The sequence below is a fragment of the Sander vitreus genome, chromosome 2 (genome assembly GCF_031162955.1).
Source record: "Sander vitreus isolate 19-12246 chromosome 2, sanVit1, whole genome shotgun sequence".
NCBI classification, from domain to species: Eukaryota; Metazoa; Chordata; class Actinopteri; order Perciformes; family Percidae; genus Sander; species Sander vitreus.
The window spans coordinates 3,507,738-3,531,213 of NC_135856.1; the positions used below are offsets into that span (position 1 = coordinate 3,507,738).

At 40.3% G+C, this 23,476-nt stretch overlaps 1 protein-coding gene and 1 non-coding gene across 2 annotated transcripts in view; both read right to left on the reverse strand.

Annotated features, from left to right (window-relative positions):
* The window catches only part of xpo1a (exportin 1 (CRM1 homolog, yeast) a), a 31,860-nt gene extending 9,395 nt beyond the window's left edge, over nt 1-22,465 (reverse strand). The window contains exons 1-16 of the mRNA XM_078273298.1: nt 21,812-22,465; nt 19,197-19,329; nt 17,403-17,504; nt 14,180-14,252; nt 14,015-14,076; nt 13,882-13,926; nt 12,964-13,145; nt 11,690-11,738; nt 11,465-11,584; nt 9,294-9,422; nt 4,447-4,605; nt 3,100-3,282; nt 2,752-2,890; nt 1,793-1,974; nt 1,387-1,543; nt 317-480 (exon numbers count right to left, since the gene is read on the reverse strand). Of these exons, the coding sequence (XP_078129424.1) occupies nt 317-480; nt 1,387-1,543; nt 1,793-1,974; nt 2,752-2,890; nt 3,100-3,282; nt 4,447-4,605; nt 9,294-9,422; nt 11,465-11,584; nt 11,690-11,738; nt 12,964-13,145; nt 13,882-13,926; nt 14,015-14,076; nt 14,180-14,252; nt 17,403-17,504; nt 19,197-19,322 (1,872 nt within the window). The 5' untranslated portion in view covers nt 19,323-19,329; nt 21,812-22,465. The remainder of the gene's footprint in view (nt 1-316; nt 481-1,386; nt 1,544-1,792; nt 1,975-2,751; nt 2,891-3,099; nt 3,283-4,446; nt 4,606-9,293; nt 9,423-11,464; nt 11,585-11,689; nt 11,739-12,963; nt 13,146-13,881; nt 13,927-14,014; nt 14,077-14,179; nt 14,253-17,402; nt 17,505-19,196; nt 19,330-21,811) is intronic.
* On the reverse strand, nt 9,889-10,025 carry LOC144512054 (small nucleolar RNA SNORA16B/SNORA16A family). The gene has a single exon (XR_013500955.1). It is a non-coding gene; the product is annotated as a small nucleolar RNA SNORA16B/SNORA16A family (small nucleolar RNA).
* Nucleotides 22,466-23,476: the final 1,011 nt, after the last annotated feature.

The following is a 23,476-nucleotide window of genomic DNA, read 5'->3' on the forward strand; positions in this document are numbered from 1 at the left end:
AATGAAGACATTGATTTTAGCTAGTGAAATACTTAAAACACTACCCAGTGGACCTTTAATAACCACTTTGACTGTAAAAACCCAAACCTGGTGTTTATAGTTTGGGCTAGGAGACGCGCCTCCTCCCAGTCCTCTACTGAGGTGTCTATTTACGAGCGGCAGAGTTTATACAACTCTTTCAAAGAAACATAATCAAAAAGTAACCTATGTCATCTGAAAAAGTCTCACAAATAATGGCATTTAAAAAAAAAAGTAAACACTAATGCCAACCAACACTGTGCCATTGCAGACAGAATGTCCAGAGAAAAGGACTGACCTGCTGTGGCTGCAGGTCACAGATGATGGTGTTGATATTGTTGAGGATCTCGTCGATGAAGGGCATCACCTCGCCCACCTGGACCTGGACAAAATGACGCCGGCACTTCTGGGCGATCTTGATGAAGGTGTCACACGCCATGTCCTGCACACCGTCGTGGGTCTCTGTGTGACGAAGAGGAAGATTAAACACCGTAACATCACATAAGCATTACTTACAATTCAAGTAACAATGGCACCTTAAGTCCAGTTCAGACCAAAGATTTAACAGGAGGATAGAGAGTGAGATACTTGCTACAGTTGCATTTCTTCTAGTGATGAATTGGTCGAAAACGTTACTTCTCTGGTTCACGGCTTTGTTCTAACGTTGCTCCCTCTCTTCAGTCACTCTCTAGATTGCTAGACCAGTGTTTCTCAAAAGGGGGTACGTGTCCCCCTAGGGGTACTTTGGAGGACTGCAGGGGGTACGTGACATTTTTACAAGGCTGTAGTTACTTACTCTTTTTTTTTTTCCTCCAAGTTTGTCACTTTTTTCAGTTGGTCACTTGTCGCCCTAGTGTTGCTTTCCTTCTTTCTACTGTGTTTTGTTTTTTTCACAGTTTTGTTACGATTTTCGACCTATTCTTGCCTTACTTCCTTCTTTCTACCGTCTTTTTACAAAGTTTGTCGTTTATTTTTACGTTTGTCTCCTTTTCTCATCAGCATCTAAATGTTTTCCAGGTCCAAGGCTGTAGTTTAGTAAATCTAGCGCTGACATCGCTGTATTCTTCCTCTTTACATACTTTTTTTCCTACCAAAAATGATTTGCTTTTCCCAGCAACATTCTAAAACGTGTTTGTCTCGTTGCTAATATTTAGTTTGAACCGGGTTTTAAGGAAATGCAAAGTCCAAATCTTCAGGTCTGTGTCTAAACATCATAATCACACATCAGTGGTGTAACCCGATTCAAATTTGAGAAGTAATACGTTTCAAGAAAGATGCTTTTAATACGAAAAGCTGTGGATTTTTAATTCACAGATTTAAGCAAAAAGATCGGGTCTGTTCTTTGCAGAGGATTTGGTCTTTTCTTACCGTGCATGAACTCAAACAGCTTGTTGACGACCGTCTTGAGGAACTTCCAGTGGGCTCGGAGGAAGCGAGGATACTGGCCCACGATGTACATGATGTTCGACGCTATGATGGCCTTGTTGTCCTTGCCTCTTTTCTGCTCGCACAGGCCAAGCAGGTCCTGAGTACGTAACACACACAATCCGCAAACGTTCAACACACACCCTAACTGCCACGTCTAGAACTGGTTGGGAGAAATTTATCATTACAAAGAAAAAACAATTACAATTGATTGAAATAAATAATTCTGTCACGCAGTCCAGCTGCAAGTCTCACTCACCAGTGTCAATGCAACATGGCTAACTAATTTCTGCCTGTAGAGGGATGCTGCTTAATGCCGATATAATATAATATCGTCTGTGTGTCCCACCTTGATGACGGTGACCAGGAACCTCTTCTCGTCCTCTTCGTGCATCGCTCCGCTGATGGAGCCGATGGCCCAGCAGAGCATGTTCAGGTTCCTCCACGACCACTCGGTGCCGTTCACCTGGCTGTGGAGCTTCTCCGTCATGATGCGTTCAGTGTCGGCGTAGTCCAGATGGGTCAGATACACTGCAGACACACAGAGAGAGACGGAGGAGTCATGGTGGGTACGTTTCCATGCAATAACTCAGCAACAGCTCTGTTCTATGTTGACGTGATTCTAACTTTCTTGGCTGCCATTAAAAAAAACGGTGTATTTAAAAAAAAAAAAAAAAGCAGACTGGCCCCGGGGAAGCACAGATACAGGAGAATCTCGTACAGAAAAACTGAAACACACATTAGCACTGACTTTACAGTCAAAACATGGCAGCTTAGCGCCAAACGAATGCGCGATATATCGACTGTGGGTGAGAGGGAAGTTGACTGCTGGAAGTCAGAAGACGTTTTGGCGCTGGCGTTTTTCCTTTCTGCGAAAACCTCTTGGTGTGCGCCAAAAATTCCTCTATGCAGGAAAAACTATTGGTGTCGAGTGTGTGCACGCACGTTTCTTTTACCTCTCGGGGACCTTTCGTGTGTGTTGTCGAGGAAGTTAAATAAGAACCGTATGTATGTTTTTTTTGTGGTTTTGAGGTTTCTTTCGTTCATTTCAACAAAGATTTGTTGCTCACAATAAAGCATTATCAGGAAAAAGATGCATGGACGCATGGATAGTGCGTTTACTGCGTCCTTTCGGATTTGAATGCGTCAGAGACGCAGGACGCGTACCTAGCAACATCACTGTAGGAGTTAAAATAGAACTAAGCACACCTAAAAACTTACATTCATAGAAAGAACTGGAATGTCTTAATTTGTGTATCTAAAAACCGAACCACGTATTTATATCACCACAGACGTGTACTAACTTACCGAGAGTCTCCCTCATGTTCTTGTAAAGGTTAATGGCGTCTGTGTCCTTCATGAACTCCCTGACCACCTCACCCTGGTCGTTCTCCACCACCAGCACCTCCTCTGGTTTGGCCATGCGGCTCACCATCAGCAAACGCACCTGCAAGACGAGGAGGAATAAGTAGCATGTGAGTGTCTGAGACAGCCTCTGATTGAGCCAGCAGACCGATCTTACTCATGCGAAGCATGTTTAAGTACACGAGTGGTACTGAACTTTGGCCGACAGGCCTACCAGTCTATAGGGGTAAAAGTTGTCTGTTAGGCCATCATGTGTGAATATCCGAGTGCGTGTTGGCTGACAGGCCATACCTGAGAGAGTACAGGCAGGTACAGGTGTCTGCGTGGCGGGACGTCGGAAAGCAGCGGGGTGCTAGAGGTGGAGAAAGGACTCTCCCTGTAGAGCTCCGCTGCCAGGTGGTTCCAGTACTCCAGACAGATCTTAAAGATCTCCGTCTCCTCCACCTCCGACACCAGCAGCATGTAGTGCAGGGCCTGGGGGCAGAGTGTGGTCAGGTCACATTAGTCAGTCTTGCTAAACACTGAAGAGAACAAACTATTTACTTCTTCTGTTTCAAAGAGGATTATCCAGCTAAAATCCCTGATGTTTGTCGGGTTCTACTGCTGTAGTGGTGACACCAGACTTAATGCGATGGAAGAACTTTTTAACACCAATGCTAAATATCTGGGTTAAACACATAAATGACACAAAAAAACAACTGCTTGTTACTGCAAGTCATGGCACAGTATAGATTTAGAAAGTTGTTTTTTTGGTTCAGTGTGTTTTCCAGAAGGTCGCTGAATGAGCAGACTTCACAACAGTCTTCACTGACTAAGGCTGATTAAAAGTGCCGTTGTTAAATATTGTCGTCATTTATCTTATTCACATGAGTAATTATTTCAACATTCACTTCTATTATAGATTATATGTTTACAGTTAAATACACCCAGTTTTTCACTATCACTGTATCTAAATATAAGACTCCACTACTTATATTGTTAATGACTTACAGAAAGACTCAACTGTTTATTCACATACTTGTACTCAATAGAAAATATTTGCCCAGCTTTGTTGTCTGTAAGTACATTGAAAGCCATGCAAAATAAACAAAATCAAATTCCTTGTATGTGCACACACAGCACATCCAATTTATTTAACATTGAACAGTCTCCATGCACATCTGTTTGTTTACGTTTATATTTTTGTTCCTTGGCTACATCTGGGAACATAAGGAATCCGACTGATAACTCAGTCGTTTCTTGAATAAACTGCTATACAGAGTCTGTCGTCTCGTTTTCTGCTCTCAACATCTCAGCCTCCTCCTGAAACAATTATGTATGAAGTAAGTACTTCTACAAGTGGACAAACAGCCACAGGAAAGGCGGCCCTTCCCACTGTAATCGGTCCCAAATGTATGTCATTACAAACGTGTAATCAGGACAACACAGGCAAGGAAAGACAGGAGAGAGAGAGGCAGGAAAAGCAGTCAGGGGGAGGTTTCTTTTCAACAACTCAAAAGCAGTGGCAGAAATGCCTAAAAGCCTCCAGGTTGTTTACTCCACCAGACACCAACAATCATTTAAGTTCACCTGTGTCCACATGATAAACCAAACAGTGGACACGGTTCTTTCCGTAACCGAGTGTGTCGTCCGCCCTACCTCCATGAGTGTCTCTCGCAGGTTGGATCTCTTCTCGACGAGCTGACCGTGTTCTTTGAGGAAGGTGCAGAGGAACAGGCTGAGGTTCTGGATGAAGTTCTGCTCGTCGTCCTTCCCGTTGGCGTAGGCCACTCTGATGTTAGTGTTCAAAGGAAGCATCTGACCAGACGACAAAACATTAAATCAAAAAACCCTCACCTTTATTTATTTATTTATGCTATATATCATCTCACTTGATTTGACATAATTGCATCCGGGGTGTGTTTTGTGTTGAGGACGTTGCATTTACTGTAAATAGGCTTAGTCTTAAACCACGGAGCCATGAGACCACCCAAGAAAACCATTTCATGTAAAACAAGATCTAAAAACTAACAAAGCAACCACGCAAACACTATCACATGAGGAAAACATTGAGGTGGGGTTAAAGGCTTTAGAAAAGCTGGTAAGTAAAACATGAGTTAAGATTTGTTTTAGTCAAAGTACAGTTTGCAGTGGCCAGGTTGGCTCAGTTGGTAGAGCAGACGCGCATGTATGGAGGTGTATGCCTCAACGCTAGGGCTGAAACGATTCCTCGACTAACTCAAATTCGTTTACAAAAAATCCTTGATGCAAAATGATTTGCCTCGAAGCTTCGTTAAATCAGTGTTACCAACGTTGTATCGCTGACGGACGGCGTTTCCACACGGATCATTATTATTGTCGCACACCAGACGCTGCTCAGTCTGCTGGCGGCACATGCCAGAGCGTAGATAGTGAGGGGCTAAGAAGAGACAGGCCGGAGGAAACCACAGGAAGTGTCCAAAGTTTGGAATCCGTGCAAACGTAGTTAAAACGAGAACTCTGGACAGTGCGTCTACTGAAAAACCAAACTAGCTTACCACAATAATATCACGACGTCAATGCTTCAGCATCTCAACAGAAAACATTTCTCATCCATTCCACGAAGAGGATCCGACAAAAGTAAATCACGGAGTTGTATGGACGATGAAACTACACCAAACACAACAACTAGCAAAAACAAAGACAAGAAAATATGTAGTGGTGACCACAATCTGATCTAAAGAGCCAACGTGTCGACTATCCCTTCGGAGAAACAGCCAATTGTTGCGCATCTCCCTCTCTCTCTCTCTCTATATGTCTCTCTCTCTCTCTCTCTCTCTCCATGTCTCTCTCTCTCTCTCTCTCTCTCTATGTCTGTCTCTCTCTCTCTCTCTCTCCATGTCTCTCTCTCTCTCTCTCCATGTCTCTCTCTCTCTCATGTCTCTCTCTCTCTATGTCTCTCTCTCTATGTCTCTCTCTCTCTCTCCATGTGTCTCTCTCTCTCCATGTCTCTCTCTCCATGTCTCTCTCTCTCCATGTCTCTCTCTCTCCATGTCTCTCTCTCTCTCTCTCTCTCTCTATGTCTCTCTCTCTCTCTCTCTCTCTCCATGTCTCTCTCTCTCTCTCTCTCTCTCTGTCTCTCTCTCTCTCTCCCTCTCCATGTCTCTCTCTCTCTATGTCTGTCTCTCTCTATGTCTGTCTGTCCCTCTGTCTCTCTCTATGTCTGTCTGTGTCTCTCTGTGTCTGTCTCTCTCTCTCTGTGTCTGTCTCTCTCTCTCTGTGTCTGTCTCTCTCTCTCTGTGTCTGTCTCTCTCTCTCTCTGTGTCTGTCTCTCTCTCTCTGTGTCTGTCTCTCTCTCAGCTGATCAACGATCTACTAGCAATAGTGTAACAGCTGTGTAGCATTGTAATCAAATATATAAATTAAAATAGAGTATAATTATTATTTACATATATTTACATAGAGGCCTATATACAGATCAGTCTCAGGATGAAACTTGTAGATCTGAAAGTTAAGGTTTATGTATGTTTGATGCCTTCGTGTGAGGTTGATGGCATTTCAGAAAATGTTTTCTTTGAAACATTTTACAATGTAATACGGCACTTAAATGCACTTCATACGTTTAGTTTTTTGAGAGATGATATTGTAAGCAATGTAGGCAACAAAAACGTAACTTTTTCCGAAAATGTAACGAAACTATTGTTTATTATTGCTCTTCAATAAAACAAAGTATTTCTTATCCGATTACTCGATAGAATAATCGGTAGAATACTGCAGCTCTAATCGACGCAGAAGGTCCAGGGTTAGAGTCCGACCTGTGACGATTTCCTGCATGTCTTCCCCCTTTCATATCTAGCTGTTCTTTCCATTGAAGGCTGAAATGCCCCAAAAAAATACAGTTTGCAAAGTCAAGAATGAACTTTAACACTCACTCAAGATCTGAAGCATTTTAACTTCAGAACGATGCTTCTCTTGAGCAGGTGTGTATACATGTACATTTACTTATTGTTAACGGTCCTCAAGATCTCTGTTGTCCAACCTGGAGGCTGGGATCTCTCTAATGGGTTTAAGATCAAATTCATGAAAAAAGAAGAAAGAAAAACTTTGTTCAAAGTGCTACAACAAAAAAATGTGACGCTAGTTAACACTATACTCAACAGCAGCTAACGTTAGCCTACCGTTAGCTAGTTAACACTATACTCGACAGCAGCTAACGTTAGCCTACCGCTAGCTAGTAGCTGGATTAAACACGGTTAAAATGCTGACAGCTAACGCTAAACGGTGTAAAGTGTGACTGTGTTTTACTGTAGAGGATTCAACACCGGGATGTAACAATCTGCAGCTGCCGTCGGAGAAACAACACAGACGGTGCTTTCAATGAAACTGGTAAACTACAGCCTCGTGGTGCATTTGAAGTTATTGTAAATGTCCTTTTCCATCTGGTTGTTGTTTTTGTCGTTCAACAGCAATTTACTAGTGAAATAAGTTATTGTTATACATTATTATTAAATCATTTAATGTTGACCATATGGCCTTAGCAATAAACAAGCCGTTCTTTAATGCCACCAACTGTTGTTTAGTACCTTTTTTCTTTTACCTTTTTAAAAAGTATCGGTTCAGGCACCGTTAATTATGTATGCGATTAATTTATCACAGAGTATGTAATTAATTAGATTACATTTTTTAATCGATTGACAGCCCATTTTATTTATTTTTATATATTTCTTGTGATGTACTGGATAGATTCGCCTTTTCTGGTCACAAACAAAACCTATTCAAATTGTATTCAACAATCTGAGAAGTGCAGAGGAGAAAATCTTTGGTAGAACAATCACATGACATTTAAGTTAAGTTTCCCAAATCTTCTAATAATTTCTACTTTATTTTTACATTTCAGTGTTCTTTTATACAGCACTTTTGTGCAGCGTAAGCTGTGTTTAGATGTGCTCTAGAAATAAACTTTAGTTACTTCCTTTACTTAAGCTACTGCTCTAGATATTAATACGAGTTAACCTGATGACTTCATTGGTAACACCAGTTATCAGGGAGCTTTTTTTAGACCCGACAGGCACACCCACTCGTCCATAGACAACTTCCTCTATGATACATCCTGGGCTATTTCCCCTCTTCCCTTGTCACGATGCCAGCGGCTGCAGGCAGGTGGAGCTGTTGACGTCCACCTGGTGTTGGTTAAATACACTGAGACCATTTGGTTATGATTGGTTTAAATAAAGACAAGTCATCAGGGTATTACAGTCGAGGCTTAGTTCAGATGTTTGATGAGTCAAATTTAAATAATTTGTGCCTACTGATGCCTGATCTGTAATATTACTCATATTACAGAGTCTCAGGGGAGCCAAATCAGCTCAAATCTTGAAAAAGAAACTTGTTTCCTTTAGCTTTTTCATATTGTTATCACCTTATATTGTGCATTTGTTAGGGCTGCAAGGATTCATTTATTAGTTGTCAACTATTACATGAATTGGCTACTATTTTAATAATCCATTAAGTCAGTTTGAGTCATTTTTTTTATTTAAAAAAAGAAAAAAGTAAAATATTCTGATGTCAGCTTGTTAAATGTTGAATATTGTTCTAGTTTCTTCTCTCCTCTGTGACAGTAAACTGAACATCTTTGAGTTGTGGACAAAACAAGACATTTGAGGACGTCATCTTGGGCTTTTTGGGAAACACTGATCCACATTTTTCAGCATTTTCAGACATTTTATAAACCAACAACTAATCCATTCATCCAGAAAATAATAACGAAAATAATCCTCAGTTGCAGCCCTAGCATTTGTGCACGTTCTCTTTATTTCTTTTATTCCCTCTTCCTTACTTCATGTAAAGAACTCATGTTTTGAGAAGTGCTACATAAATAAAGTTTACTAGCTTTCTAAACCAGAATTTCAGCCTGTGTGTCAAACTAATATGACAGGCAATCTGTAAAGGCATACTCTCTAAAAGGTGCGTCAGCAACCACACCTGTGCCAACTGTTTGGGTACATACAGTAAACTTTCCCTCTGTGCTGCCTGAGGAAGGTCCCCAACCCTTGCTGTGAATGTATGTTTCTCTGAGCGAACAAAGACAAACACGCAACATATTAAACTACACAAAGAGCTTCACTCGTGCTTTTTGTTTTTGGAATTTGGCCCTGCAGCTTTCGACTGTGTTGTCCCATCAGAAGTATTGACATCACATGCTCACTCTTATTTGTTTCTACTTGTAATAGTGAACAAACAGAAAACTGCTTACACTGCCTGACAATGTAGTGTGTGTGGGTGAGTGTGCAACAAAAGGCTGACAGCAAGTCTGAGTTTGTGCTGCCTGTGTGTGTGTGTGTGTGTGTGTGTGTGTGTGTGTGTGTGTGTGTGTGTGTGGTAGGAAATTAAAGTGTGTGTTTGTGTGTTTAATAACAGAGTGGGCAGATGTATGTGTGCTTGTGTGTAATTATTCTGAGTGCAATTAAGTTAAGCACTATTTAAAAATATAGTGTGTGTGTGTGTAGTGTGTGTGTGTGTGTGTGTACCTGTTTGAGCTGGCACATGGTGAGGGTAAAAAGGTTGACAAACTGCTCCTCGTACTGGTTGACGCTCACTCCGCCGATCTCCGTCAAACATTTTAGCGTCACGTTGCGAAACATGGGCACGTTCAAGAACTGAAACACAAAAGTCATGTCAGTGCTGACTAAATTAGGATTGCATCTATTTTTTGTGTGTGTTAGAAACAAACAAAAATGTTAATCACAATTTCCCAGAGCATTCAGTTGAGGATGATATTAAACAGAGAAAAGCAGCAAATCCTTAAATATCAGAGGCTGAAACCAGCGAACGTTCTTTACTCGACAAACGTGCAATAAATTATCAACATTTTGGCAATCAGCGAATGCTCCCCAGCCAAGCTGCTGAGACAACACGGAGTAAACAAACGGTGAGTGTTCCCCTCTTTGTTACGCTCCTGCAGGATGAAGCAATTCAAAAGCACTTTTATCAGAGGACGTACTGACAGGAGGTGACCACACAAACAGAAACATACTCAATATAGAAAATGTTTATTCTGAAACAATGATACAGAGCAACGCTTTATTAAGCACCACATCCTATTAGGTTTGTTTTTCTCAGTGCAAATGTCCTTCCCCTTAATGTTGCTGGAGCAGTTACTTTTAAACTGAACAGCGACCGTCGGTGAAAGTTTTCATCTCAGCTTCCTGTTGACCGTTTACTGCTACAGGAGAGCACCAACGGCTTCGATAGGAGCCTTATTTATAATGTTACTCAGAATTTATTAATCCTAATCTTGATTTAAAGTGCTCATATTATGCTCATTTTCAGGTTCATAATTGTATTTTGAGGTTGTACCAGGATAGGTTTACGTGGTTTGATTTTCAGAAAACACCATATTTTGTTGTACTGCTCATTGCTGCAGCTCCTCTTTTCACCCTGTGTGTTGAGCTCTGTTTTAGCTACAGAGTGAGACCTCTCACTTCTGTTCCATCTTTGTTGGGAGTCGCACATGCTCAGTACCTAGGTAAGGACTACTAGCCAGTCAGAAGCAGAGTAAGAGGGCGTGCCCTGACAGTAGCTAGGTAAGGACTACTAGCCAGTCAGAAGCAGAGTATGAGGGCGTGCCCTGACAGTACCTAGGTAAGGACTACTAGCCAGTCAGAAGCAGAGTATGAGGGTGTGCCCTGACAGTACCTAGGTAAGGACTACTAGCCAGTCAGAAGCAGAGTATGAGGGCGTGTCCTGACAGTACCTAGGTAAGGACTACTAGCCAGTCAGAAGCAGAGTATGAGGGCGTGCCCTGACAGTACCTAGGTAAGGACTACTAGCCAGTCAGAAGCAGAGTATGAGGGCGTGTCCTGACAGTACCTAGGTAAGGACTACTAGCCAGTCAGAAGCAGAGTATGAGGGCGTGCCCTGACAGTACCTAGGTAAGGACTACTAGCCAGTCAGAAGCAGAGTATGAGGGCGTGCCCTGACAGTACCTAGGTAAGGACTACTAGCCAGTCAGAAGCAGAGTATGAGGGCGTGTCATGCTAGCAGCTAGGCGAGCATTATAACGTGTGTTCCAAAGTGACCACGTTTGTCTCTGAAGTAAAGGCTGGACTACAATAGAGCTGTTTGGAGCAGTTTGTGAACAGTGTTTTCTGTTGGAGATGGTAAGACCCTTTGGGGGGGGGACTTTGAGCTTTGAGCTTTGTAAACATAACATGCACAAAAAAGATTTATAACACAATAAAGGAAAGGGGGAAAGCCAAAAAGCATAAAATGAGCACTTTACATTTAAAAAAAAACAAGAACAAACAAACTAAATCCACAGGAATATCTTATCCATGAAAACAATCAGCCTCAATAGCTTTACTCCATTTACAAATTCTGGGCATTTTTAAGGAGAAACATAAAAACAAAATATGGTATATCAATGGTAATATAGTTTTTTCATGTCATGTTTAAAAGGTCTGTCCCTCTTCTGTCAGAGCAGCTCTCAATGTGCAGCCGTCAGTGTATGTAAACATCGTACTTCTTGCCCTGCCTTATTTATCTTATGTTCATAAATGTAGTTTTTACTCTGCATGTACCGTGTTATTTTACTTATTTGTGAGCGAAATCAAAGACAAATTCCCATAACTCGGATTACCGATAATACAAATGCTTCACCTAATGTTTTGAGTCACTGGATGAAGATGGGCTGCTTTACCTTGTAGACCAGAGTGCTGATGAGCTTGGTCTCGAAGATGTAACCTAAAGGAATCCAATTCAGGAAGCGGAGGAGCGTCTCCAGCGTGGCGTGGACCAGCGGGGCATTCTGGGAGTTTTCCTACACAGAAGAAGAGGAAGAAGGTCGATATGAGAATATATTGTGATATTTATCAAAACACCCCGTGTTGAGAATAGTTTTGGTCGGGAGTCAGCCTGGTCTCACCATCACAAACTGGCACAGCTGGAATATTTGGGAGAACTCGTTGCACATGCTGAAAGACAAGAGCAGAAAGATCAGTGATGATAGCAGGTAGGTAATCGTAAACTGGGCAGACACTGCGTGGATTAAAACAGATTTTAAACCTTAACATTGGTTCCCTGCGAAAGATTTTTAGGAAGAATTGGACCAAGTCCCCCCCCTACCCCCCGAAACAAGCTTTCTTTTGTTTGAGGGTCAGGGACACCTGATAAACAGCTCAAATGAGCTCAATGATCTGGCTGAAAGATGTTTTCTGGCACATAAAAATAAATAAATAAATAATCCGATCTGGCAGCGTTGAAACGGTCTGTTATGAACTGTAGTAGCTTGTTTTAAAATTATTGGAGATTTTCTTTTTTTTACATGTTGCTAAAACTCCAGCCTTGACTGAGACTTTGCTCTGAAACCAAACTGAACTGTCCTGGAAAACAAACCATACTGTCCTAATCTTCTACTGCAGCCGACTGCAGGCCCATATTCTCTCTCTCATGCGCTGTATTCGAAGTAGAATTTCACAAAGTAGCCTCTCTCTACTCTGTCAACATTTTTGATAATGCAACCAACTTGTTCGGACAAAACGTTTCTTGGAATTGTCAAATGGACAAAAAGACTTTAGTGTAGTGGGAGCGTAGGAGGTATACCTTTTGGTCAAGCAGAAACAGGGATTAAAATGTAGTGTGAGCTAAGGAAATGTAAAAAAAGTGCCATATAAAAACAAACCATTTACATTTAATTTCATGTTTGCACAGAGAATGACCGCCAAGCAACTGTGTTGTTGTTCCTAGTTGACTCGCAACACAGACGCGGGAAATTTATGACCAAAACTTTACGTATCCTCGTGCTTTTATAAGTGGATATATGGAAATGTTGACCTTTCCTAGTGGGTATACGGCATATACCTGCGTATCACGTAGACTACACCACTGCTTAGCAGTCCTGTTAGTGTCATCTTAAATCTATTTAAATGAAATGAACTGTGGTACTGTTAAATGGGCAGATTATATTAAAATGTGTAGTCTTAACAACTACTCAAAGTGCTTTTACATAGTACAGGAACCATTAACACACATTCACACACTGTGGCCGAGGCTGCCGCACAAGTTCCGACTGGCAGGCGACCGCTCTACCACTGAGCCACAGTGATTAACTAATGTGAATCACTAAAGTAGACTAAACTAAACTGTAGCAACAACTCTTAACTTCACATAGGTCAGAGTACTCCATCTTTCGTCGGTTACCTGTCTTTGAGGTGCTTGGCCTTCACCTGGGTCATCTGGCCACTGGAGAAGTCAAAAACCTCCTCGCTGAGCAGTTTGAGGATGATCATGTTGTTCTGACAGAGGCTCTCACTGGTCCGACTCGCGCCCACGATATCACTGATGAAGGTGGGCCAGTGTTTGGGCCATTCCTGCTTCAGGATCTAAACCAGCCCAGAGAAGACGATATCTGTGTCATCACATCATGTCAGCAGGGTGCGAAATCAACACTCGCCAAGTGCCAAATGCAGGTACATTTTCCGTTTAGCGAGTATATCTAAGAGAGCTATCCGCCATGTGGCGGGTAAACATTTTTACCAAAATAGTTCATGTTTTTCAGTCAGTTTTCAGTCGATGAAAACGGAGGATAAACCAGCAGAAACCCCAACCGCAAAGTTTTGTGATGTTGTTTGATGAAAGAAAACGCAAGTTATTATTCTGGCCGGTAAAGAGAGACTGGATTTATTCATCTACCTGTCAACATGGCCGGTGAGTCAAAAAGATAATGCACGTCAGTAGAACTGGACAATCTATCAATATTGATATTGAGACTAGATATCGTCTTAAGATTTTGGATATTGTAATATAACAAGTGTTGTCTTTTCCTGGTTTTAAAGGCTGCATTACAGTAAAGTGATGTCATTACCAGACTGTTGTAGCTGTTCTATTATTTGCATTTACCCACTTAGTTATTATATCCACATTACTGATGATTAGTTATCAAAACTCTCGTGTAAATATTTTGTGAAAGCACCGATAGTCAACACTACAATACTGTTGCGGTATCGATAGAGGTATTTGGGTCAAAAATATGGTGATATTTGATTTTCTCCATATCGCCCAGCCCTACTGGTCTGTCATCGTTCTACTACAGCGTGTCAAACAATCACGTGTGTTTACCTGTACGAGGATCATGTTGAGTTTTGATATGTACACTCCCTCTTTCTGCAAATGAAGATCCAAACAGTGACATCAGTATCGAGCAGTACAGTTCAATTACAAAGTGCCGTATCTTACATTAATGTAACTTCACCTCCATGTTTGTGGGATCAGAAGAAGTCTTGATGATCAACCCAACAACATACTTCTTGATGCCTGAAAATATATCCAAGAGTTCATAATGATGAAATGCAAAAACGTTATTTCCCTGACAAGCAGCATAGAGACACAAACATCTTTATAATGTCAGTAAACTTACCTTCACACTGATTTCTGGGGAGAATCTTCCAGCGTGTTTTGATGACCGTCTCCAGAATCTGCAGTGCATAATACTGAGAGAAAGAAATGAGACGTATATTAGAGACATATTCTTTACATCAAGAGCTGATTACCAACAAACGAGCGCTAACCACAATACAGTATTTGCACCTGGTGATGTTATACATGAACATGAATTAAGTCCCACGGACTGTAGGCATAGAGCACACACGCTGAAAAACACGGGCAAGCATGTTCGTGCATGCTAGAGGTCGACCGATATGGTTTTCTCTGGCCGATGCCGATCTTTAGAAATCAGGGTCAGCCGATGATTTATTTTGGCCGATATGTGCTTGTTTTTAAACCTCTATTGGAAAGATAAAATGTAACACTAATATACACAGAATTTCTCAACAAAAACATGTATTGTACACTTCACCAATCTACACTTAATATACTAATACTTCAATTAAAAATGTATAATGTAAAAACACTGTATATTGTATAAATAATGTGTGAAAAATATATTAAATAAACGAAACAGGTAAGAAGATAAACTGTCAAATAAACTTCAATGAAAAAAATTAACTTTAGTGCACTTGGCAGCATAATTAAACTTCTGAGAATACAAATCTGCAAGCTTCACAGAAAGTGACATGTTATTAATCTCAACACTATTTCCTCCTAACTCCTGTTACGACGTCAGACCAGGGCTCTCTAAAGTCAGATCTTGTTCACCTTGTTAGTTAGATCATTGTTCATTTGGTGAAGTGTTGTATCTGTGTTTTGGGGAGCCTACTGTTACATGTCCTGTCCTCATTAGGATCTGATCTGAGCAGATTTCTGTCATTCAAACAACTCTGAGTTGTAGTTTAAAACTCGTCCAGCCAGTTTAATAACATCAAGGGTTTTATTCAAGCTCGAGTCCATAGGTGCAGTTAATGGATACAGGCACGCAGAACTGAAGGCTCTGTTAGCAACGATTAGCTCCGTTATAAGAGTGGATGAGACTGACACTGACAGGGGTAACAACCAGACTCTGATAAATGACATTCGGGGAGCTTCCACAGCGGTGTGGCCGCGGTGTTTTGTACGGTTTCATTAGAACAGTTAATCCCAAGGCAGGAACACAGCAACATGCTACTGCTAACGGTAGCGTCTGAGCCTGAAGTGACTGCGCGAGACACACGGCAAGACTTCACGAGGCGAGGGGCTGGAGGCAGCTGGTCTGGGTGCGCTGTAAAAAAATGTCGCCTATTCATTTTTTTAACACTAGGCTGCCCGCAGATGCGCCTGCCTATTAATCAGCTCGATATACTGGGATATTGGCCGACGCCGACTATGTTAAAAAATGCCAAAAATCAGCCGATTAATCGGTCGACCTCTAGTGCACACAGATACTAAATATAGTATAATTCACGGGCGCCCGGATAGCTCAGTTGGTGGAGCGGGCGCCCATATATGGAGGTTTACTCCTCGACGCAGCGGGCCGCAGGTTTGACTCCGACCTGCAGCCCTTTGCTGCATGTCATTCCCCCCCTCTCTGCCCTCTCATGTCTTCTGCTGTCCTATCAATAAAGGCTGAAAATGCCCAAAAACATAATCTTAAGAAATTATAAGAGAGATTCACAGTATGTAAATGTCGTTACTTTTCCCATGTGATTGCAGTAGACATACAATAAAAAAAATGTAAATGAAAAAATATGAATGATCGGTAGAGCTTGAATCTCTGCACACCCCTAGTATAAACAGAACGGTGTGCGCCATCAATAGTCATTTTTTGGAGTCATTTATTCCTGCCCCTTTAGTCATTATCCTCACACAAAAGAAGAAAAAAAGAACAGAAGTGACAGCTGTTATGTAATATCTCTTGTTACAACCCAGTGCAGATTGACCCTATATACCAAGGCAAACCGCTGAAAATTAATTTTTAAAGCAGCATTTTGAGACAAAACCGCTCTCCGTCCACACAAGAGTTTTAGCTCCAGCAGCAGAACTAATCTCCGTCCGTATTAACACGTCTGACATCACATATCACACGACCGTTCACACACACTGGGCATGTGCCTGCCGGGGCAAACAGGAATCAGATTGTCTGACGTTACTCTGCGGTTGGAAATAACGGATGTAGAAGTTGAAAACACAGAAAATACTTTGGAGAAAGAACAACAATGGTGAAAAGTACGAGCAGGGATTTACTATCTTGGAGCGAGGACGAGGTGGAACCGTTACTGAAAGGTCTGTAAGCTACCTAACCGACAAGACCGACGGACGTGCGTCGTTTCCAAAGGTCTCCGTTTGTGCCCGTCCAGACTACTACGCCGGAGTAGTGCGGACGTGAGGCGTAAATGTAGCAAAAGATATTCATTTCTAAACCACACGTAGTAGTATAGATGTAGCCTAACACTCATGGCAGCAGCTGCTGTGGTACTATCAGGGAAGAACTGTGGATAGTCAGCATTAGCATTGAAAGCCATCATAACAGAACAAATAAAGACAACAGTGACGCCAAGAAAAACTCTAAAACTTTCAAATGGAAAATCAACATTTTTGAAAGCACGGGCCACTGATAATATCCTCACAATAACAAATACCTCACGCAAAAGATGCATCAAATATGGAAATAAGGATTGTTGAGGTACAGCAATGTGTAAGGCAGTCCCTTTTTAGCCCATGTCAACACATTAAATATCAAGGAAGAAACTGACCAGTCTTAACTGAGCCCTGAGCTAATCCCCTCCCTCCCTTCTTGTATGTTTCTTTGTGTGTGTGTGTGTGTGTGTGTGTGTGTGTGTGTGTGTGTGTGTTGGGTTTTTGTTTCCTTTTTGTGGGTGGGTTATAGGGACCTGAAGACAGGTGTGTGGAAGGTCCAGTATGTGTGTTTGAAGCTCCTTTTGTTATCACTTATCTGTACAACACTTTGTTTATGCAAATTTCACTAACTTAAAACAAACAAAAGACTGAAGAAAAAAAAAATAATAATGTGGAAATAACTTCCCAGATAACCACAGATTTCAACACCGTAAGCTTCCGTTAGCTGGAGAAAATCCAATAAGTACAGTGGCGCTACAGCAGCGTTAGAGCTCTAACCTCACTGCCCTGATGTGGATAAACTGATAAACATCAGCTCACATTATTACATTTGCCCCCGAGAGACACAAGCAGTGGATGCGAGCTCACAGCTTCTCTCTGCTACAACATCAGCATGCGTCAGCTATACGTACTTTAGTTTTCATGTTCTGAGAGAACTCCAGGATGGTGTCGACCCTCGTCCAGGCGTCTGGATGGTCCTTCAGGTTGGTGAGAACTTCCTGGGCCACTCGTTGCTGCAAGAGAGCAACGTAGCAAACATGAAGCTTTAGGTTTTCAACTTCAGGAATATCTCCCGATGTTTACACATCATATTTGACCTGACCTCCCCTAATAGCTGCGTGGTTTAAGCTCAGAACATGGCTGTGCAATTAATCCAGTCAATGAGTAATCGTGTTTAATAATCGTGATTTCCATATTGACCAAAAATAATCGTGATTATGAGTCTTTACATAATCAAGCAGCCCTCACTTAGAATAGAGAGAATCCCATATAGGGCTGAAACTAACAATTATTTTCTGGATGAATGGATTAGTTTGTTTGGTCTCTAAAATGTCAGAAGATTGTGAAAAATGTGGATCAGTGTTTCCCAAAAGTCCAAAATAACGTCCCCAAATGTCTTGTTTTGTCCACAACTCAAATATATTCAGTTTACTGTCACAAAGGAGAGAAGAAACTAGAACAATATTCACATTTAACAAGCTGGAAACACCATACCCTTCACCATACCCCCACATCATCACAGACCCTTCACCATACCCCCCCCCCACATCACCACAGACCCTTCACCATACCCCCCACATCACCACAGACCCTTCACCATACCCCCCACATCACCACAGACCTTTCACCATACCCCCCACATCATCACATACCCTTCACCATACCCCCACATCATCACATCCCCTTCACCATACCTAGAGATTGGCATGGGGTACTTTCCATAAGATCATCTCTCAATGCAAATCAAACCAGCTATTAGGCTAACTGAAATACAACCATGCCAATCTCTAGGTATGGTGAAGGGGTATGTGATGATGGGGGGGTATGGTGAAGGGTATGTGATGATGTGGGGGGTATGGTGAAGGGTATGTGATAATGTGGGGGTACGGTGAAGGGTATGTGATAATGTGGGGGTATGGTGAAGGGGATGAGATGATGTGGGGGTATGGTGAAGGGGATGAGATGATGGGGGGGTATGGTGAAGGGTATGTGATGATGGTGGGGGTATGGTGAAGGGGATGAGATGATGGGGGGGTATGGTGAAGGGTATGTGATGATGGGGGGGTATGGTGAAGGGTATGTGATGATGTGGGGGACCAAGGGACCTTTATCAGGATCATAGTATCCTGGATCCATGAAATAACTGGCCTTTCAAAATAAAAGTCTGCCTGCCTCTATGGGAATCTAACATAGCGGTGTACTGACTTATGCCCCCTGTATTTTAAGGAAGAACATTTATTTATTTACGATACATTATTCATTCACAAAGAAAATTGGTGTCCTCAAAGGTTGGATTTTTCCTATTTTTTTTAATTAAGGCATTAAGATCAATTTCCAAAAGATGATTTTTTTATTCCTCTTTTTAGTCAACTTTAGCATGGGTGTCCTAATTTTTTCACATGACATAAGTGTCTTTTCCTGGTTTTAAAGGCTGCATTACAGTAAAGTATCATTTTCTGAACTTCCCAGACTGTTGTAGCTGTTCTATTATTTGCCTTTACCCCCTTAGTCATTATATCCACATAACTGATGATTATTTATCAAAAATCTCATTGTGTAAATATTTTGTGAAAGCACCGATAGTCAACGCTACAATACTGTTGCGGGATCGATAATCGAGGGATTTGGTCAAAAATATCGTGATGTTTGATTTTCTCCATATCGCCCAGCCCTACGTGGGAGCCCTCGGTGGAGCTGCTCCTCACCTGGGATCCGATGTCGTGGTACATGGAGTTGACAACATTGTCCAACAGGTTGATGTCCAGTTTCTGACTGAAGTCAAGCAGCTGTCTGGCTGGGTGATCGGCCAACATCGTCATTTCTGCTGGCATAGAGCTTCTGAGGAGAGGAGAAATGATTCAAACTTCAAATCACAGCAGAACCTGGGAATAGTACCAAAAGGTATGACATAGATATGAAAACAACTTCCGTTTTAGATCTATGGGTAATGACGGACACACAGACAAGTATCTACAGGTAGAAATTATAGAAGGTTGAGAACTAAAGCTTTAAGTATTACTTTACACAGACAGATATTTTATCCCCATATTTTAACGCTACACCATTGTTTGTCTTGGATTGTCATAGTTTTACTTGCACCTTTTGTCTTTTTACACATATTTAATATGAATGTTTAAAGGGGAACCTGCGAGCTAGGATTTTCATTGCCAACGACTGCTTCCCTGTAATTGTTGCGCATATGACAACAAATCACTTGAAACTACATATTTCATAATATTTTAAACACTGTATTACAAACTAGGGAACTCAAACATGACATACTAAGTACATTTACTCAAGGACTGTTTTTCAGAGGGAAATGTTACATTTCAGAGGGAGATATTGTACTTTTTAACACCACATTTTCTTTGACAGCTGTAGTTACTTTTCAGGTCAAGACTGAACATTTAAAAACATTTGATTCTTATAAAATTAAACTACATAAAAGTAATATGATGTTACAATTAGTCCTACTTCACAACATTGCATTGCTGCTTACTTAAATGCATCAATAATATTCTTAGTGGAGTCATTTTGCACAGAAAATACTTATAATTCTGATACTTTTATTATATTATGTTAAACTTATGCATCTAAACTGTCACTTGAATAAGATTTTGAATTCATTTTTCTACTGTATTACTACTTGTGTGTGCAGATGTATTTAATGGGTGCATTAATATTTGGAAAGGTGTGGCAAAACCAAAAGTGTAAGTTGATACAATTAACTTAGGTATTGCAATCCAGGTTAGCTTTCCTTTTACGCTTTATAAGCAGTTAGTCAGAAACAGGTTATTCTTGTTCAGAGAAAAGTCAGCCGTAAGCTTCAGTCAGCACTCTTGGTCCAATTATGAAACCCATATAATCAGAATCATAAATGTGTAAAAGACGAAACAATAAACTTGTGTTATAAAGACTCAAACTGGATATTGATTGCATGGGTTACTTCTTTGTACTGGAAGAAGAAAGTATTTCCATCTATTTGTACATTGTGTGTTTTTATATATATATATATATATATATATATATATATATATATATATATATATATATATACATACACATACATACATATATATATATATATATATATATATATATATATATATATATATATATATATATATATATATATATATCTATCTATCTCTCTCTATATATATATATATATATATATATATATTATATATATACACACACACATATATTATATACATACATATACACACATACATACACATATATACATATATTTACATACATACACATATATACATACACATATATATACATACACATATATATATACATATATATATACATATACACACATACACATATTATATATACATACACATATTATATATACATACACACACACATATATTATATACATACATATACATACACACACACACACACACATATACACACACACATATACACACACACAAGAATGGAAGAAGGAACAAAAGAAACCGAACATGAATGTTGAACTAAACATGTTTGATGTAATGCTATATTTCATTCAAGACAAGATAGAAAATAACATGTTTATCATACAACTATTTATTATTTTATGGAAAATTCCATATTCATAAGAAAACAAAAAGGTCAAAAAGCCAACTTCTTGCAGTTTTTGAATGAATGTTTAGCAATATAACTGTCTTATCTACGGTTAAATACAAAACATTAAGAGTTTTATTTTTGTTTATGTTTTATGGTCTCGTCATTTCTTTTGTTTTCTACGGTCTATGTATCTGTTTGTACCTCTGCATATGCACTTGTGTACAATAACGAGTGGAAACAATAACATAAAAAAATGTGTACAATAGAGTGACATTTTTCTTTTTTTTAAATGTAGAAAAAAAAGTATTATTAAAAATATTAACAATAGTGAATAAATACAATACGTAAAAAACAAATAAGTGTACAAGAGTAAAAACAAATACAAAAAAATAAATAAAATCTGTACAATAAAGTGTAACGTAACGTTAAAATAAAAAGTGATACAAATGAATAAAAAAAAATTAAAATATGAAACAACGCCCCCACCTGGCTAACTTGGCGCTTTTAGAGCCGCATTCACCACAACCCGACTGATAGACTCGTTTTAGGACTATTGAAGTAAAATGCGTTGGGAAACAGATCGTGGATAGCATGCCAGTCCCTCGGCTACAATGCGATATTGAACACCATGCGCTACCGTTGGTAATGTGGTGCAAAACACCCCCCACCCCCCATCACTTTTGAAACTGACGGATGCTAACGTTAGCACACGCTGGGTAAGTTAGCTTCATGATGATCGGGCTCAACTTACCTGGTGGTGTCTTGTCCGCCCGTCGAAAACAAGTATTGGTTAACCAACGTGACTTGGAGTTGAAGACTGGAATATTAATCCTCTTAAAGCAAAGCAACAAATGTGTAACGTTATCTCATGGCACACGTTTAGCTAGCCTGCGCCTAGCTAACCTTCGATAGCAACAAGCTAATGCTAGCTAGCTTCCCTGGATGACGCCAACTGCGCTGATTTAAAAATGCCGTTACGTTGGATACTTATCGATTCTTGGCGATGTATTAAAAGCTTTCCGCAGCTTATTGTTTCTTGTCTTCAGCCAGTCTGAAACATATCTTTCTTTGGCTATCAGTGATTACAGCCGACTCCCCCAGCAGGCTAATAGCAACTTAGCGTGCTAATGGAAAAGTCAATGATGATTCAAGTCTGCTGGCTAATAGTAAGCTAGCTAAGCTAATAACACATATTCACGGAGTCACACTTTGAGCGGTATTCCGGGTCATAATCACGAAGTAAAAATAGTTTTATTTCTGGCTCTATTCGCACACACTTGTTGGAGAGCAGAGATGTTTTAATGCGTGCAAGTGTGCTCTTCCTCTAAGCTCATGCTTCCAACCACGGACCGGTTGAAACCGGTTGAGACCGGGATATTCATTCTCGGTGTTTCGGCCCGTCGCGCGCCGCGTAAAATTTGGACTATGTACCCGCCCATCCGGCACCTGATTGGTTGTGCTGGTGCAGTCGTCATGCGGTGTCATAGACTGGAGCTGTCAATCTGTCTCAACCCCCCTCCTCCAGTTTGCTCCAGTCTGACCTAAACAGTATTTTCAACAACACAGGCCCTGAACAATGATAAATAACTTCTGTACTGTGTACTGTGGAATTTAACTAAATACATGTACTAAAGAACTGTAAATCTAGTAAATTAGATATTTAGATAGATAGATAGATAGATAATGTGTTCAGCTTTGTTGTCCTTTTTAGCTGCATGTCTATTCTGTGTATGTATGTGCATTAAGAGCAGTCAAATGCCTTGTATTGTGCGCACACACTTAGCCATTGAAGCTTATTCTGACTGTACTTAAGTACAAATGTTAAGGTACTTGTACTTTACTTGAGTATTGAGTAACTTCATATTTGTTCTCCACTGCACCTCAGAGGTAAACAAAGCCTCTTTGCTCAGCTGTAAAATGCATCGTCACAAAGCTGTTTATCCAAAATCCTCATATATAATAAACACTGGCAGGGATCATTTTTCTGCAGAATTAGTACTTTTACTTATCATACTTTAAGTATACTGTATATTGCTGCTAATACTTACATACTTACCAAGTAAGGTTATAAATGCAGGACTTTATGTTGTAGTGTGGTATTAGTACTTTTACTTAAAGATAGATAGATAGATAGACAGACAGATAGATAGATAGATAGATAGATAGATAGAGAGACAGACAGACAGATAGATAGACAGATAGATAGATAGATAGATAGATAGAGAGACAGACAGACAGATAGATAGATAGATAGATAGATAGATAGATAGACAGATAGATAGATAGAAGATACTTTATTCATCCCCGTGGGGAAATTTGAGTGTCTAGCAGCTCACATATAAACACATTCCCATACACCACACAGTTCCCCATAATAAATAAAATTGGTTGGTTGTCATTACCCATTATGGCGTAC